General features: G+C 35.0%; 1 protein-coding gene across 3 annotated transcripts in view; it reads right to left on the reverse strand.

Annotated features, from left to right (window-relative positions):
• The window catches only part of ATRNL1 (attractin like 1), a 379876-nt gene that overhangs the window by 76617 nt on the left and 284482 nt on the right, over positions 1–18777 (reverse strand). The window contains exon 27 of one of the 3 annotated variants that reach the window (XM_039383740.1): positions 9741–9899. The exons of the other annotated variants lie outside the window; for them this stretch is intronic. Within the exon in view, the coding sequence (XP_039239674.1) occupies positions 9756–9899 (144 nt within the window). The 3' untranslated portion in view covers positions 9741–9755. Of the gene's footprint in view, positions 1–9740; positions 9900–18777 lie in introns of those variants that run through there. 3 annotated transcript variants of the gene reach the window in all.

Raw genomic sequence — 18777 nt, forward strand, 5'->3', positions numbered from 1 at the left:
CACTACCCTGGGCAGTCTGTTCCAACACTTGACAACCCTTTCTGTGAAGAAATTTTTCCTGATCTAAACATCCCCTGGCACAACTGGAGGCCATTTCCTCTCATCCGTCACTATGGGAAGATTGTAGAGTTGTCTTTTCAATGAATGAGAAAGTAAATCCTCTGCATCAACAACAGACAATTTGGCACCTATTGAAATTAAATAAGCCCAATAGGAAACCATGGACTTCTAAAACAATAGCACAGCAGGGAAACACTACACAAAACTAAACAATTTACAATGTATTGTCAATATAATTGCAGTGAATATGTAATGTAAATCAAAGGTACCACAAAAATTTCTTACTACAGTCCCAACTAAATATCAAGCATAATTTATGAAGCCAGTTTTCATCTTCAGTTTGATCAGGAAGATGAACTATAACATTTTTAAGTAGCCTGGAAGTGTACTAATTTACTCTAAAATTTCTTTCTCTGCTGTCATCACTATATAAGGAAGGCAAAGGGAATGGAGTGGTCAAACATGACACCAATAAAAGTAAAACATACTTAAATTAATTTTCCTCATGCAAAAGATGACGGTTTGTCAAAATGTTAACATAAGCATTTCACAATAGTCACTCAGCTCTGTTAAAAGAATATGAACTGGAAAACCAAAGCTGGATGACTGGAACTAAAACATGATATGGTTAAGGATTCCTAAGTATGGGAACAGTAACTCTGTTGGGTTCAAGGATACTCAATTATACAGATTTTCTACATACTTTTTTCTTACTAACCAGTGGCAAACTAAAGTCACTGTTCCAAGATGATTTCTAGGAGCTATAAATGACTGAGTTTAAACTTCTAGGACAGAGGAAGTCAATCTAAATCCTAACACACGTATTGCTAAGCCTTTGAACCATCCTGTTAATAGGTCATTGCTTAATATGGTGGACTGAACATAAGCACTGCTATAGCAGCTAACAAACTGCTTTTTGTGTTGCATGAAATGGAAAATTCTGTCTAGGTGAAGTCATTCAGAGTACAGCAATAGTCATTTGCCAAAGATAATAAAAATTGATGGTAATTATGGCATACCACGCATCAAAAAATTGGAATTGTTAAATATGCTTTAACAGCTGAATTGTTTCAATAAAAAGTACAAAGTGGTTTTATGTATAACTTTTTCCTGACAAAACAACTATTAAGCATTTTTCACACTTTCACTTAACATCTACATTTCAAATGTCATTAACAATGATCTGGTATCAAGAATACATTAAATGGCATTTGCCAGAGCTGACAGTAACTTGGAAGTAAGAGAAGCAGTGTTCTCCCATCTCTGCCCAGATTCAACCTGTGAACTGTAGTGTGGTATTTAGCACCCCAAACCTAATTTTCTCCAGCTGTAACTGGAATGATAGTTCTCATTTTTGTGTAGTAGTTTGAGATACTTGATTGAAAAGTGAGGAGTACAAAATTCTTATTTTCCTTCATCTCTATATGATCTTATAACTTTCTTTGGAAAAAAGAATTGTATGACAAGACAATTGTATGATAAGAATTTTGTATGACAAATATATACACATAGATGCAGATATAGACACGCACACTATAGTGTCATTACAATTATATATGGTACAAGATGAAGAGTCTTATGTCAATTTTTGACCCAGTTTTTGCCTCTACTGCTTCTGTCAGAGTTCCTCAACCTACATCAACAAGTCTCTATTTTTAAGCATATTTTCCCTTTCCTTCTTATCCATGAAGAATGAAAGGAAATCCAAAATGAAATCAAAAGGTACTGGAATTTTTCCCTCTATTTACTAATTAATATTTAAAATTTTGGTTTTTTAACTTTCCAGAATTAAAATTCTGTAAATATTATATTAATATTCCATATTAATTTGATTTTGAGAGACTGATGTCCAGAAAAATCTCTCAAATGACAACTATTTCAATGTTCTTAAATATTTTAATATTATTAAACAAGATTTATGAATCTCTTCTTCAGTAACAAGTCAAATGGAACTATCAGTAAAGTAACTCGCAGAATAACATTAGGCACATATATCCAACTAGTCCCAAAATTTACTTTTAAAATACTGTAACAGAACTGAAATGGTTGTACTTCAAGATAACAAAAGTCATATAGTTACATACTACTCTAGCATAATATTTATTGCTCATAGTGTCACATAATTTCCCTTTTTTAATGAATTTTTTTAAACCTAGAAAGTCACCAGCGTGAAAATGGGATTCTTTCACTTACATCCCAAACGTCTTAAAACTTTTTTAGAAATACAAATTTTGTGGAAAAAAAATAAACGAAAAAAACTTGCTCGTAATGGAAAATAATATAGTTCTATGTTCTATCCACACACAAAATATCAAGATTGTTTTAGTTTGAAATGAACATGCATCCACTAATGGTATAAAAATATCCAAGAGGAATTAAATATGCAGACCACAGCTAGAACATACTGAGAAATTTTAAAAAGTTAACTCAAGGGCAGATGCTTAAACAGAATACGCTCCAAAAACAAATAGCTTGGGCCAGGTCCCTGTTAACTGTAAGTATTCTAATTACTGAGACAGATGATGTTTCAAATGAATGTAAGCCACTTTGGCTGGGGTACAATTCCTAAATGTTGTATAATTATATTATGCCTTTTTACATTTACAACAAACAGTCAACACTAAGGAAAATTCTACTAGAAGTAGTACCACAAGAGCTACATTGCTTTCAACAGGTAGATAGTGTGGCCTAATTTAGAGGGTCAGCTGGGATTCCAGGTAGTCCCTCATACAGCCTTACGGTCCATCACAACTGGTTTTGATCACAGAGGGAAGAATCTGCTCCTTCTTACTGCCTTGTGTTTTCACAAAAGGTGCAGGATTCTTCTGGCCAAAAACATTATGGTTCTCTATTTCAGTGACAGTCAGTAAAATGTTCCTTGCCCACAGACACTGTATTAACTTAACTGCTTTGACAATTAACAAGAACATACCTTGTGGACACCAGGGAAATATATTCTTCTGCCACAGGCAGGCATTCATTACAGACTTCACTCCAAAATGAATATGTAATTTGGTAAATATTGGTCACAGCAGTACAGCTGGGATAACACCTACACATACACAATCTTACAAATGGTCACTAGTTTTGTATTTTCCCAGGGAGACCAAAACTGTAGATATCCAGAGATTTTGACAGCAGCAAGAGAAACAAAGAAACCACTTTCATGGTTTTCATGTGAAGATGCCATGATCCCTCTCTGGTATGTTCTCTGTCAGTGCACTAACTTGAATGGAATCCATTCAAGATGAAGTTCCAGTTTCCTGAGATCTTTGAATATCTTAAGTTTAGCCTTTTTTACTTCTGAGTCCTAACAGAATGCTTGTGTTCAAACTAAACTTCTTAAAAGTGCTCTGTAAGTTATTCTATATGGTGTTGAAAAAAAAAAAAAGGAAATAAAATTACTATTCAGCAAGAAAAATTAATAGTTGGCACATTACCAGAAAGCCTACTGCAGGATCTTTGCAAGGTAATTTGGCAAGAATATTCCTTCTGTCTGGAAGAGCTGATGAGCTTTCTCACATTAATGAAGGTACATCCACGGTGTGGCAGTTTACAAAGAATTCTGTACTGAGAGAAATCTGCAAGTCAATAAACCACCCTAAAATTTCAGTCTTCACATTATCCCCTTTGTGAGACTTTTGAGAGAAGAGTAGGAGCCAAATTCATGTCCACATCACCTCATTTCCTCTTGGGAAATTATTCTAATTCTTTATGTTGATTTTCAAGTGTCAGCCCGAAAAGGGTTCAGCCCTTAAAATTGTATGAGTTTATATGTATTAAAATGGAGTAATTGTATCACAACCTCCACAAATGCAATTCAGCTTTCTAACAGTATTTGTCTGCATCAGAATTTGATATTGCCTAATCTCATAACACATAAACAAAAATTGTTTTATAAACTGGAAGTACAAGATATTTTGTTAGAAATTGTTATTTTTTGTAGAAAAATTACCAAGAAGACTAATAGGTGTAGGTGTAGTTGATTAAAGTAATGGGGAGAGTCACTGTTAGTAAAGGTAAGTAAATCTGTAAACCAAATAGTGACTACTTTGCTTGCCTGTTACAAATACTACATTCTTTTCTCTTTCACACAACTTTCTTTCCAGACAGGTGTGCCAAAAGACTCAAATCTCTATACTCGGTATAATATATAGTCTTACAGAAATCTTAATGCATATCCCAGTTGACTTTACTATATTGCTGTAATATTCTATTAGCAAGAGATTTTGATTTTCTCTGCTTGTATTAAAACTACATGTCACTAGGCAGAGTGAAATTTGCAATTTTGGAGTGCACAATATTTGAGGAAGATCAAGACCAGAGTAGCGGACGTTTCCCTCAGATAAGATTGGTACACAAGGATCCTCTGGAGCCCTGGCAGTATTTTAAAGTGTGTCTATTAATGGTTGCCAAGAAAAATACAAAGGGAGGATTCTCTTGCAGAGTAAATTCAGTGCAGTTTATAACTCACTCTCCTGGAGTATGCAGACTACTTTGCCCTCCGCAGCCAGAGCCAGACTCAACACAGAGCAGGTAGTGTAACACCTGCTTAGAGCACTTGTGACAGTGTCTAAGGCTGGAAAGCAGGGAAAAAAATCTGTCCCATCTGAGGCTTTCCCAAATACCACATTTTATTATGAATCTAATTATTTATACTCTATAATACCTTTCTGTCAGAAAAAATTATATTAATGTTTATGAATTCACAATTTTATCTGATTTATGCAAAACATATATGCTTGAGTTTGACAAGTTAATGAACTTATTCTAATAGCTGCAGAGCTGCTGTCATTTAATTTGACTTTACTGAATCCTAGTGACACTGCTTGAGTCCTGTTATGATGAAGAACTAGTTCTGATTTTTGGCTTGCTTGTGTTTGCCTGCTATAAAGGTATATAAAAAGTAACACTAAAAGTTGGTCCTCGAAGTTCTACATTTCTTTTTCTGAAATGTACTTTAAATAATTATTTTTAATGTAATGAATTTGATTTTATAGCTTTGCAATGTAATGCAATTCAAAGATATCCTGAGGTTTCAGAGTGAGTTACAGTACAGGCCATCATATCCAACAGTCTCAAAAAGGGCAAACAGAACTAACTCCTTATAGTAAAATGTTCCCCCATCATCTCACATTTTTTCAAAGTAAACTCATGTGATTAGTTCAACTAGTGCACCACAGATATTTAAATCCATCTCATTCTGACTCTTGATTCCCACAAACATCAGTGCCAACACATTAAATCATCTTGCGTTCTCCGTTAGCACTATGAAGAATCAATTTCTCTTTTATAGTGCATCAGTAAAATGCTAATGAGAGTGAATCAGATCCTACTTGGTGTAAACCATAGATGTCTTTCTGTTAATTTAGAATCCTGCAGAGTTTCTACTTGGAAAACATTTTCATTGCATTATGCTTGTTAATGTTGGCAGACTTAAAATATGATGATTTGATGAAACAGCTGTTTTCATGATTAACAGAAATCAAATTACTTATCATGTATGTTAGTCTACAAAGGACCACTTGTGAAGAAACCCGTGAGTGTTAACTCACATGAAATAAGTCACTCTTACAGCAGACATCCCATGTTTCTAACTCCAGCTGCTCCTCATTGCTGTCTCCTGGAGGTTACCATGCTCTCAGTTGTGCTGAATGGATTGCCACGGCTCTCTTGGCCCATTTCAAGCAGAATTACCTGGGCTTGCAAAGAGGACATCTAATTGTCAGTCAGCCACTCATTCTGTATATTTGTGAACTAAGATTAAAAACGCAACCTAAATTTTCCTCTATTACACCTTCCAGGCACACCTACAGTGTCAACCAGCATTTCAAGTAATCTCAGAATTCCTCCATGTCATAAAATTCAAGCACGTTTTGTATGTACCTGAGAGAAATTTCAGTACTGGTAAATAACATTTATTTTGATTCCTTCAACAGAGACATGAACTGTAAGCTTTCAAGCATGCAGCACTGAGTGCAGAACACTATAATTAAGAACTATATATTAAAAAAAATTAATTTTGTGATTTCTTATTAGTTCTCTTTCTTGTGTTACTCAGTTTGTATTAGTCTGCTTATTTAACAACCCAATCTCATGGACAATTAAACAATACTCACAGAGGTATACAAATGTCCAACCCAATCAGTTCCACCTTATTAAACTCTTCTTTCATTGTTTTGTTGCATCCTGAATTAAACAGTCAGTATGGTCTCCTCAATAGGGCTGCACTTTTTAGTAGTAAAAACTCAAACTTCATAGATTTCACTATCAGAATAAACTGCATCTGCTCTTAAATATAAAACAAAAGCTGTAGGGTTTGGGTTTTTTTTCCAAGAACTTCCACAGTCTTTCCTTATTTCATTTCTGCAGTGATTCAGAAATTGCAGCAACAGAGATCTTAAAATCATTGCTGTCACTTCAGAGCTATCAGGGTTTATGGTAAGATATAAACTCACAATCTTCCAAGCATCGGCTGCAATGACAAAGTTATTTACTGCAATTTGTGAGGCACTAATCTTGTTTTCCATATTTGTATTGAAAACTGGCGACATTCAGTGTCTTCCCAATCATCATGGCATGACATGCAAGTCAGTTTGAAAACCATATCATAATGTCTTGACAGCAACATAAACATTGATTCTTTCCAAAGGTAACAGCAGACAGAGACTAGAGAAGACAACTTTTACTTTCCTTCAGAAAAACAATAATTTCTTTTAGTTTTTGTCAGTTCTATGGCAGATACAGATGCTTTCTTATTATATATTTATTCTGGCATATAACATTTCTTTTCAGAATTATGAATCTGAGAAGGAACTACATATATATCTGAGAATGTTATTTCATATGAAATACCTTTGGCCATCACAAAAAAATAATTTAAAACCCAAGAAGCTTTAAAGCTACTTTCTCTTTTCATTATAGGTAAATGGTTCCTTTTTCAAATTAAAATAAAAACTATACCTAATCTTCTGATGTTCCTTATTTTGAGGAAAATCACCTGAATTTCTAGAATGAGAGACACACAGAAAAGTGCCAAATTAAATTCTTTTCAACTTATCCTACATTCCTCTCCTTTTGTACAGTAGATGAGTGATCTGAAAATTTTTCAAAGGAAAGAGAAAACTCATATTTTGTTATAGTAGCATACATCAGTGACAGGTCATGCCTTTTTTGCAGTAGAGACCTTTAAGTGATACTAAATGAAACTATTATATACATACCATATTTCAAGTGACTGCCAACATTAATGCATTGTTTCAGTAATAACCATGAATCTACTGTGACATATTTGGGCTATTTCTCTGTGCAGTTATAATAAACTTTTGTCCAAGAGCATTTAAGTCTGTAGCACTCATTATCCTTGTTGTGTGACCTAGAAGGGTCCTTGGCAATCAAAATTCTGACATAGAAGTTCACAGTTCAAATCTGCCTTTCAAGTTGTCCCTTGAGACTACTTGTACTGATCCCAAGTCTTTTCTGACAGCTGTGTTGAGGTTCCCTGATTATAAATTCCTATCTTCCTAACTTTTCAGTGGAAAGGGCAGCTGCAAGTAATGGCAAGTTAATTGCAGCATATGACATAAATTCAAATAAATGCTTTAAAAGATTTGCAATCTATGCTTAAAAAAACAATTTGGTGGCAATATTTTCAGTGTAAATCTCCAAGTGCACAAGAGGTCTAAGTTGTTGCTAAACACTGCAGAGGGAGAAAAAATTAAAGTACATTTTATGGGATATAGGTCTCAGTAATTGTCATTGCATGACAGGGTTTATGCTACACCAGTGAAAATGAAATTGTTCCACACATAACCTGGCAGCCAATACATAGTTCACTCATGAAAGGAGACCAACTAAAACTAATGACAATCTACTGTTAACATATTCCAATATTTTCCTTAGCTATGTGACTGCAAAAGGTTTAGATGTTTAAAGAAAAATAGGTGTTAATCCAGTACAATAAGGCAGAAACCCAGCAAAAACACTTGCCGGTATTGATTATAAACATAATAGAAGTCATACAAACTGATTGTAGTTATTTGCCACTCGCAATTATCTTCACGTAAGCTATGACAACTATAATAGAGACCTGTCAGCTGCTGTCCTACCTCATGATCAGACACACCAGATCTCATAAGCTAAGAAAATGCAAGAATAGATCAGTATGTGCATAAAAGAAGAATGATGCATACTTTTGAAGAAGGTGACATTCTAATGCCTACATTAGGACCAAACCAATGGCCCACCAAGGAGCTATAACGACGATCTAGTCTGACTTGATCCGTAACATACTTTAAAGAATTGTCCCCGGTAGTTTATGCATCAACCATACAACATTTATTTAGTGATAGAATCCCTGAAACCTTTGTGAAATTCCATTTCAATTTATAGGATCTTGCTAAATCATTTCCTGCTAAATTAAAGAACTCACCTTAAAGCTAGCAATTTTCTCCCTAAAGAGGAGATAAACTTTAATCAAATCACCTCTTAACCTTCATTCTGCCAACTACATTGAGACCTTCAGCCTCTGTATAAGCGTTTTTCCAAACCTCAGACAAATTCTTCTCTCTCTTCTGTTGATCCCTTTACAATTATCCAGGCAGAGATATTTCAGATAAATATTTAAGGAAAGGAGCAAAAATGGTGAACTGATTAATGGATTATAATAAAAATAATTTTTAAGAACATATGCTATGGATAGAATATATCCATATCCATAGAGAATATCTAAATTATTGTAAGCTTTAGGGTTAGGACTTTAAGTTTCAGGCCTAATTTTACACACCTTCAGTTCATACCTTTATATGAACTGGCTCTTTAGGGTTTTCTGTTTTTAATGTCAAATAGCAAAATACATAATAGACATTGGGTTGCTTTTCAGTAAGCAAGACAAATGCTGAGGATAAGTGTAAAGTTTTAAGGGCTTAAAGCAGTTTAGTTCTTCAGCAAAATTTCACCTTAAACTAATTTTTATAATCTCTGTAGCATATTTTTAAGTTACTCAGAAACTTACGACGTCAACATTAATTGATGTGTAGGTCAACTAACCTCAAAGTAAAAGAACACCAAAATCACTGTCTCACTATCTCTTCAGCTCTTAATGGGCCTCCATGCTTCCTTCTGTTACGTAAACAAGAAATAGGTTCTATTTTTTTCACTCAAATCTGCAAAGGAAGCCTTTATTGGAAGTTGAAGTTCTGATCTCCTACACATCATTGCCCTGGTAGTTAAGAGGAGTCAAAACCTGCAGCAAGTAGGGGCACATTTCCCTGTTCCTGTCCCATGTGAGTGCCCAGGAAACCAATTGACCCAGCTGGCTGCTGGCTTTAAGAGTCTCTGGTAAGTCCTTTGTCAACTAGCAGATGTACTAGACTATACATTGTGTCAGTGTGGCCTCACTTCTCTTCCTCTTCTATACTCAGTACAGTTAAAAAGAACAACAAGCAACAACAACCAACCATAAAAACCCACAAACCAACAAAAAACCCCCCACCCCAAAACACAGCAAGAAAAAATTATGTCTTCCTCTCAAATCCTGCAATACAAGACAGAAGTCAGATGATGAATAAAGACATCAGGAGAGTCAAACCCCCTGACTGCCCCAAGAAATTCTATGAATTAACACTTGGAAGTAAGACTTGGAAGTGAGAAGGATGCGCAATAGTAGACTGTCTACGCAGAGGATCTAATCCATCTCAGCCCCAGCTGCACCACGGTGTCTTCATTTGCAGGTTTGGAGAGGTGTTACAGAGGAACTTGGTGAATGCTGCTACTGCTGCTCTATTAGGAGGCACAACCCCTTGAGATGATTTCATCAGAGCTTGTCGAAGATGTATACTCTACAGAAAATACACAAAGCTTTTTCATAGTTATTGTCATTTAAAGATATTTTTTAATAACAACTTTCTCCTAAAAACCATGTTTTAAAAAATAAAATGTTGCTCAAGTTTGCTGAGTGTAGATCTTTAATAGAAAATTGAAATATTTTTTTATGTATTTGTTTAGAAGAAAAAAAAATAACTAAAAAGAAGCCTTTCAAAGGATCTAAACACCTCAAAATGCCATTAATAATGCAATTAGTCATTCCTCCTTTATGGCCCTATGATTTCAAGGGAACAGTGTAGGAGAAAAAAAGCTTTCAGGACAATAGTGCAATAACAGAACATCTGTAAATTAGCAAGTATTTTTATTGGATAATTAGCAACTGGAAAAGTAGCACATGCAAATATTCTAATGGAATAACTCCCACTAGCAGGCATTTAAATGGCATTCACAAAATAAGCCAAGAGCACCTGAGGTGTTAAAGCTTTAAAACTGCATATTTTAGCAAAACAGAAGAATAAGGCTAATGAGTTGAGTGTATATTATTCTTATATGCTTATAATAATCCCTTAGCTAGCAAGTTTTAATTTTTTTTTCAAGGTGTTATAAAAATTACCAGAATAAGTATTAGTCAGAGGTATCATTTCAGTTATATCTTCACATACCAGCAGGACTAATCCCCAGGTAAAATAGCAAAAGCTTAATGCTATCGTATTTCATTTCAAAGGATTTGAACAAGGAAATAATTTCAGATGATTAAATCAGTTAATTTTGAAAGAATCTGTATGGAAAAATTGCACTTGTTACAGAAGTTTGTTGCATTTCTCATAAATACGCAGGAATCTTTCCATAAAATTACAGACATATTAAAGAAACTGGCCTTGCATTCTAGAACACAATTAGTGAGTTGCTGAGCACTACAGATGAGTTTCTTTGTACTGACCTTGAACAAGGAGTCATTGTGAAGTATCATCACTGCACTTATACTGTTAGTAGAGTAGGAAGACTATGTCCCTCACACTTCATCATGCATCACTGAACTGTAACAAACTCTGACAGGTATAGAGTGTATCTCTAAATATTATGACACTCTGCTAGTGACAGCTGGAAAAGAAAAGCTGGACACAATCACAGTTCTCACATTTACTGGAAAAGATGAGCTGCCATCCATAGCAAACATATTTCAGGAAGCACTAGCAAATTTTAAAAATTTTTAAATGTTTCATTTCCTGACATTTTAAAATGCAGAAAAGCATGAGTTACAATTGCAGATGCTTTTACTGTCAGCAAATAGTCTTCATGTCTTATGTATAACATTGTCACAGAAGCCACTGCTAAAAAAAAAAAAAATAAAAAAAGCCTAAAAATCGACATACTTCAATAACCTTGATCAGTTATAAAACAACTCATAGTAAAGGTCACTTGCCAAAGCCATAATGTTTGCATAATACTTACATATGAAGATCCAAGCTTGGAATGTCACAAAAGTATTCCAAGGGTACACTTTCTGTAAATTGCATTTTCCCACTAACTATAAGTATTTCTAAAGTAATTTAATTAAATATTCATTTCAAAATCAGAAAATTACATTCAAGTGCTGCATCTCATATAGATGACAAGTACACAACGAAGAACTGCATCTTCTCACCACTGCTAACTTCAGCTTACAATTCCTCTTTAATTATTTTGATGAGTGTGCATTTAATTCAAAGCATACTGTGTTGTAAATTCAATCACTCTGTTCAAATATAAATGCTTTGAGATGTACAGATACCTACTCTTCTATAGTCTAGAAGAAGGACAGTTCAGCCATGGTAACCAAAGAAATATTTTAATCTTTTGCCAAAACATGAAAATCTCAGTCATAATAACTTTCCTTACAGTTAACCAGGTATGTGCTACCTACATGTGTTGAATTCAATGTTCTCTTAAAAGCTGCTGCTTTACTCGCATGATGAAATATAGAGATTTTCCCTCATAAATAAGAATATTCTTTCTAAAAAGGATTATAAAACCACAATTTAATTCAGGAAACAAAAGGTTTTAATGCAGCTGTACAATAAACTAGCATGCTGGAACAAACCAAATTTTTATTCATTACAAAGTGATAAATGAGCACTCAAAAGGCTTCTATTTATGCTTTTTAGAGGTTTTTTTTTTCAGTAAAATAATTTCTGTTTGTATGGAGATAGAGTTATAAACAAATTATTCAGAAGTTACAGTAATTATGGGTATGTCTCTGTTTTAGCTAATTTTTGCAGCATCAGAAACAGCTTGGTTTAATAGTATCAGTTAATTCTATTATATTATTTCTTTTCCTTCTTACCTAAAATGTTTTTCTGTAATTTATATTGTACTAAACATTTTGCCAATGACGTTTAATTCAGTTAATAAACTGAACTTTCAGTTCAGAAACTTTCTCAAAAAAAATTCTTTTGGGATAGCTTTCCTTATATTTTATGAAATGTGGGGGTGGAAGAGGGGGAGCAGGGAGGGAAAGGAACAAGGCTATAACTGCTTCAGTCATTCCTTATGTATTTAAAAGGAGATACATTTCCTGAATGTTCTAATTCTGCTTTTTGGCTCTCTCTTTACTCAAAGAACTTGAAGCTAAAAATTTCAAACTCAAATCTGACTTACTGACCTTGCCAAGAATGGCAAAACATCTCACATTTGAAGAAAATCAGTTCAATTTTATTAACTTATGAACATTTCCAGCCAGCACACCAGAATATGTTGACAGCACATTTCATACTACTTGGGGCATGTGCTACTTTTACTTATAAATATTTAAAATTCTGATCTGGATGCAGGAAAAGAAATGGGATAGTCCATTTTATGTCCTTGGCAAAAGGGATGTCTAAAGAGATATTTATTAGGAATGCTTCATTTCAAGTTTCCTGAACATCCATTTAATTTCATGCATTTTTCCTTCCTTTTCCTTTTTTCCAGTAAGCCTTTCTTATTCCTTAGCAAATTTAGTAGGGAGGGAGGTAATAATAAAGTAACAGAGAGACAAACAAATCAAGTGTACAGTAGAGGCAGCTGACAAAGTCAATCTTGAAACTTTTACAAGATCTTTCCTTTTCTTTAAGTTGTTAATGCTAAACTTAAAATTCCTAACAAAGGCTTTTCAAAAGTGTTCAGGATCCATCAACTTGAACAAACAGAGGTAAAGTGAAAGAGAAGTGAAGGACAGAACAGTAAAAGTGTGGAGAAGGATAGGAAGTAAAAATGTGTGTACAGAGACAAGGAAACAACAAGTAGATAACACTCAGGCCTTTACTCAAACTCATGTATTTCATGTTATTTCATCTATGATTTATTACTGTCACACCTCTGTCTTCATCTGTAAAAAAATATGACACATACCTACTGCTTAAAAAAATATGATACCTCCCTACCTTAAGCTCAAAGTGCTTTGAGTCCTATGGTTTAAAAGTTCCTGAAGAAAAGTTAATCACTGAGTCAACAAGAGACAATGAACTATATACCAAATAGTTAAACGCTCTGATTTTCAATTGCTTATTTATCTTCTCTATATGGATTAAACAGTAAATGAGGAACTTACAAACTTGTTAATTCATACAAATTCAACAAACAGCAGTAGAACATCATGAGAGTTGATTGTTTTCAGACTCTATACTATATGATAAATCTACATGCTTGGCTGCTTGGCGTGTAACAACATTCTTCGCAATTAGATGGCTACATTCTCTTTAAGCAGATGGAACAGAGGTTAATGATACTTGAAACTGCCATATTAAAGGCATTTTTATGGTGACCACTTCTTTTATTCACTTTAGTGCAGTGGAAAATGGAGTTTGACAGAGATGACAAGTGATCTGAGGTTCACTGGAAATCTGCAGTTAGTATTGTGTGTTCTTAGTTTTTACTTCTGAGCGCTTCTTCCACATAAGAGGTCTTCAGAGAGGATTATGGATCCTAAATGAATTTAGCATTCTTTTATGGAGGTCTCTCAAAACTTTGACATCTTAATTTAAATACTTAACAGTAGCTTCCTGATAATTTCTTTATTTCAGTTTTTAGCTTTTACATAATGCTAATTTTCAAGGTCTATTTCTTGTATTTAAAATTGTATTTCACTCAAAATAAGTGGAAAAAACCAAAAAGATTTTTCTTTTGTTTAAGTCTGACCATAAATGTGTTAAAAATACTTGACTACTACACTTAGAATTCACATCACTGTGTACTGAAACTTTCTAAAAGGTGAGATCTCTATGACATTATAGCTACGCTTGATACTACCCCTACTTAATGGTCTGTTAGACATTCTTTTATTTCCCTGTTTCAGAGGGTTTATAACTTCAGAATGCTTTGAAATTGGAAGCTAAGCACATAAGAGAGCAGTCCAGAAAGACTTTTATTAGGCACATGCTCAAACCTCCTATAAAACAGATTTTAAATAAAGACTTCCTTTTGTGCTCTTATCTAAAAGCAAAGATTAAAAAGAATTTTGTTGACACCTATCTGTAGCAATTTTTTTCACAGTGAAATGATTTTTAATATGAAAAATGACACTGCAGAATAAAAAAAAGAAACATTTTCACTACAAAGAACTTGGTATGTATTGATCTTTCTTATTACTGTTTAATTAAATGTTACAGTGGTGGTGAAAACCACAAAAGAAACAGAGTTTATCTCATAAATAATTTCTAAATCAAAAGGAACACAGAGATCAAGTTGAAGGCTTTTTAATGTAGGTCCAATTCTGAATAAACATCTTGTATGGAAGTGTTGCACAACTCTACAGGACAGAAAGGCAAGGCAGAAAGAGGGGTCCACAGGATGTTCCATTAGCATTTTGGTCAACACAGCAGTGTGGTTTTGGAGTTAATCCCCTATAATCCCCTCATTCTGCCTTTGGCTGTGTTCACAGAGAAGTCTTCATGCACTAAATTATCTTTGGAGGAAACCACCCTTTCATATGTGCACCATAAATGCTACAATCCCAATGGGTCTGCAAGTGTCCTGAGCTACCTGCAACTACTCTTTTGGAAAAACTAAACTGTACATGGTAGGAATGGACAGTATGGGAAAGCAGAATAAATCAATACTACTGGTTCTTGTCAGAAGAAAAATATCTTAACCTTCCCAAATAAATATTTAAAAATCCCTTAATTTTATCACCACCATTAAATCATTCATAAATCATTTCTCAGAATGCCAATCTTACCACATGGATGCAAATGTCTCAAAAGCACTCTAACTTCCCGGGAAATGAAACCAGGCATTGTTGCATAACAGGTAATTTGACTCAAATTACTGTAAACCTCTATATTGTAATGGAAAGTATAATATTTTTAAAGTGTCTCAATAAGATATACTTATGAAATGTCCTGATCTTTTGAGTCACATAGTGCAAATGTGCACATTAATGGCATGTGCAGAGTTCAACCAATGTAATCAGCTAATTAATGTATTGTATTGTATTAATGTATTGTATTGTTATTGCAAAGAGTGTTTATTTGAATCAGATAGAATTTGGTGCTCCCTAAGGTGGTAGAGTTAGTGGTCCTCTGAACATACATTTCAGTGGGACACAGGGATTCCTTTTTTATGCTTTGTTGCAGAATGATAAGTCTAAAATATATTTGTCAATGTTTCATTGAATTGAAGCCTGAGAATGCTCCAAGCCTCTGCTAAATAGGTTTTTCATCGGAGACCCAGAACAACATCTCTGGAAACAGTAACAGTAGCTATTACTGTCATCTCTGTGGCTTGGAGGATGGGAGTCCTCCAGTGGGAGGACAAGAATTCTCCTCTCAGCATTGCCACTGACTGGTATTGATTGCTCTGTCCACACAGAGCCCTTCATGTTGAAGAGATCTCATTTCTCTTACCCTACAAAGCAGAAAGTTCGGGTTGCACATTGTTCACTTCTGGCAATGCTAGGATTACAAACTCAATTTTCAGTACAGCAGTTCCAAGTTTTATTCATTTAGCCACTCAGAACAAACATTCCTCATTTATAAAATTGAACTGAAGGCACTTAGATCACAGCACAGAAAGTTCTCTTTTGTACTAGTCAGAGCCTACGTGATGCAAGGAAAAGCATATTAATATATAGGGGAAAAAATAAAATTCAGGTTGTTCACTTAGATGTGAATTTAGGAAGTCCCAGGGATGCTGAGTTAGCAAGTGCTTTTGTGCATGTTGCTAATTTTCAGCTGACAAGCAGCATTGAAAATTGGAGTGGCAAACATTTGCAAAGCAATATCTCTTTATGTAGGTTTAATGGGTATCAAAGCTCTGCTTTGACAACTTTCGAAGACCTGAGTCCCACTTCAGGAAGATGAAATTAATAACCTATCCACTTAGAACTCAGCAAAATCTGTTAATGGTTAATTATGTTACTGCATAAAACTTTGCTTCTTTCCCTTTCACTTCATTGCATCCCTCTAACTTGTCCTTTTTCACACAAAGAAATACCCCAACTAACCTACAGTTCTTTTTAAATACTTCTTTCTTAATAAACATATTGTTGTGGTCAAATAACAAATATATAACAAATTTAAATCTAAGTGCTTTTAGGTACATCACAAAGGTTTTGGGTTCAAATGCCTCTATTCCTGTATCATAAAGTCCCACCATTCTTAGGCTCAGATACAAAAACATCTCTTGCTTGCAGTTCACAGAGAAAGAGAAGCAGAAGCAAGAGAGAGGAAAGATACACTAATATTTTTTTTTCTCAATTATTCCATAAGCCCTACAGCTTCATCACTCATAAGCCTTCCTCAAATTCACAGGCCTTGTAAAATCCTTACCCACCTCCCCCCCACAAAAGGCCCCACATAACTCTCACCTTCATTCTATACTTCTAATAACTCCTCAGATAACCCCTTCTCCTCCCTCCTGTGTTCCTCACCATTGCAGCAGCGTGTGGTTGTGGTATGTGATGCTGATGGTTTGGGTAATATGTGTCCCCAGTCGGAGGGCTGGTTAGGGTGCAGAACAGTTAATGCTCAGCTCTCTTGGCTTTGCCCTCACAAATATGAGCTCCCTTCCTCTATGGGGTAGAATAAGTTCTTACCTCTTGGCAGAAATGGTGAACTTTTAGGCACCGTATCTAAGTAATGTAGTTGCAGGAGGCAACTGGGTCCCGAAACAATTACTGACAGTCAGCAGACAGAGTATTTGCACAAGTGTATTTTTCAGTCCACTAAGCTAAAATGTAATATTGGAAGCTATGGAACTGTTTTAAAGGAAGAAAAATGAGCACGGTTATGAATTGTGGTGATTTTCAATATTGTGACAATGAAACTAAATGCCAGCTTTCTCTCTTTGTATTGCTTTCAAAACTGCTCAGCTGAGAAGTGAACTTCGCAGTGGATGGCAAGCTGCTGTAATAGAAGCCTCACACTGTGCAAAAACTGTTGTTACTTTTTTGATGTTTCAGTTGTCTATCCAAATAAAATCATCTGGTGCAAATGTGCATGAGGAAGCATATGGTATGTAAATAAATAGCGGGAGGCTTATGCTAAACAAACTTCTACTTTCTCTCTTCCAACCTTTCTTCCTTTCCAAGTTGACCTTAAACACACTTGGAATGAAAAAGTGTTTCTCAGCTATGTATTTATACATGATAAGAGACTATCAGGCCTAGTCCAGTGAGGTCAAGATATCTGTTGCTTTTATGAGTGATCGTTAACATAAATAATACTTCCAGCCTCCTCAGCTCTATATATCTTTTCCTAGGATGTACATGACAGGAATGTGTCTAAATAAATGAGGAGAGACAAAAGAAGACATACAGCACTGCAAGATTAGGAGATCTCTCAGAATATCTTCCTCTGTGTCCTCCAGATTTCCAGCAGTCAGAGAGAAAGTGAATTCTTTCTCACTTACCCACCTGAGTGACAGCCAGGACTGCAAGGCTTTCTTAACTCATTTCAATCAGCTGAAGGAGAACACAGAATGAGCTAAAACAGAGTTTCTCCTCCTCTTCTGTGTTCCCAGTCCACCAAAGCATATCCATATTTTTACTTGCATGCTGAAGTTCTAATAAAGCCTTTCTTGTGCACTAGAGTTACTGAGAAAGATTATTCCTGTCCTTCACATGCCACAAAGTATTAGTGCTGAAGCCAACAGTGATACTGCTGAGAGTTCAGTGATTCTGAGAGCCAAGATCTGTTTGACTGCCTAATGTACTGCACCTTGGAGGGAATTTGTTCTATCACCATTTGCATTAGGCAGTATGGTTGTAATACATGTCAGCTGGAGGTACCTTAAAAATGATGCCTCGCATTTCATATACAATATTGCTGCATGTTCAAAAGCTTTACAGGTTTAAGTAAAACATCATCTGCATGATCTCGTTGCCAAATCTGAGCATGGTAAGAAGAAATACATTTTGTCACTCTAAGGATGAGGTCAATGTCAAATTAGTCTCTCACTATCCTGTCCTTTAAAAGACGGAGACAGACACTGTGCTGGGATGGAGAGCTGAAAGTGTCCTCAGAGACTCAAAATTACTGCCACTGGAGCAGGATCTGGTGGTATTGATGGTTGCCTCACACACCCTCACTCCTGGCTCTGAACAGGTACAATAAGCAGCAGGAATTCTGTCAAGCAGCTGATTGCTAGCTCAGATACAGATCTCTACGTTAGAGATGTTTAGAGTAAATTTCTAAAAAAATTCTTTAGCTTTCTAAATCTTCCAAATATTTCATTTTATAGATCACAATTTAAAAATAAGACTCTTATCAAAAACATACCATGCCTGTGACAAACAGTCCTATTAATACATGTTCGCTAGCCCATTAGGTAATTTTTTAAAAGGAAAATATTTTGCTCTTCTCAGCATTCATCTTTTCCTATAAGCCTAAAGGGATGCATATAGAAAAAAACCCCATAAATAAAAACTGGTATTAC

The sequence above is a fragment of the Pipra filicauda genome, unplaced genomic scaffold, assembly GCF_003945595.2.
Source record: "Pipra filicauda isolate LSUMZ 115617 unplaced genomic scaffold, ASM394559v2 scaffold322_size837228_pilon, whole genome shotgun sequence".
NCBI classification, from domain to species: Eukaryota; Metazoa; Chordata; class Aves; order Passeriformes; family Pipridae; genus Pipra; species Pipra filicauda.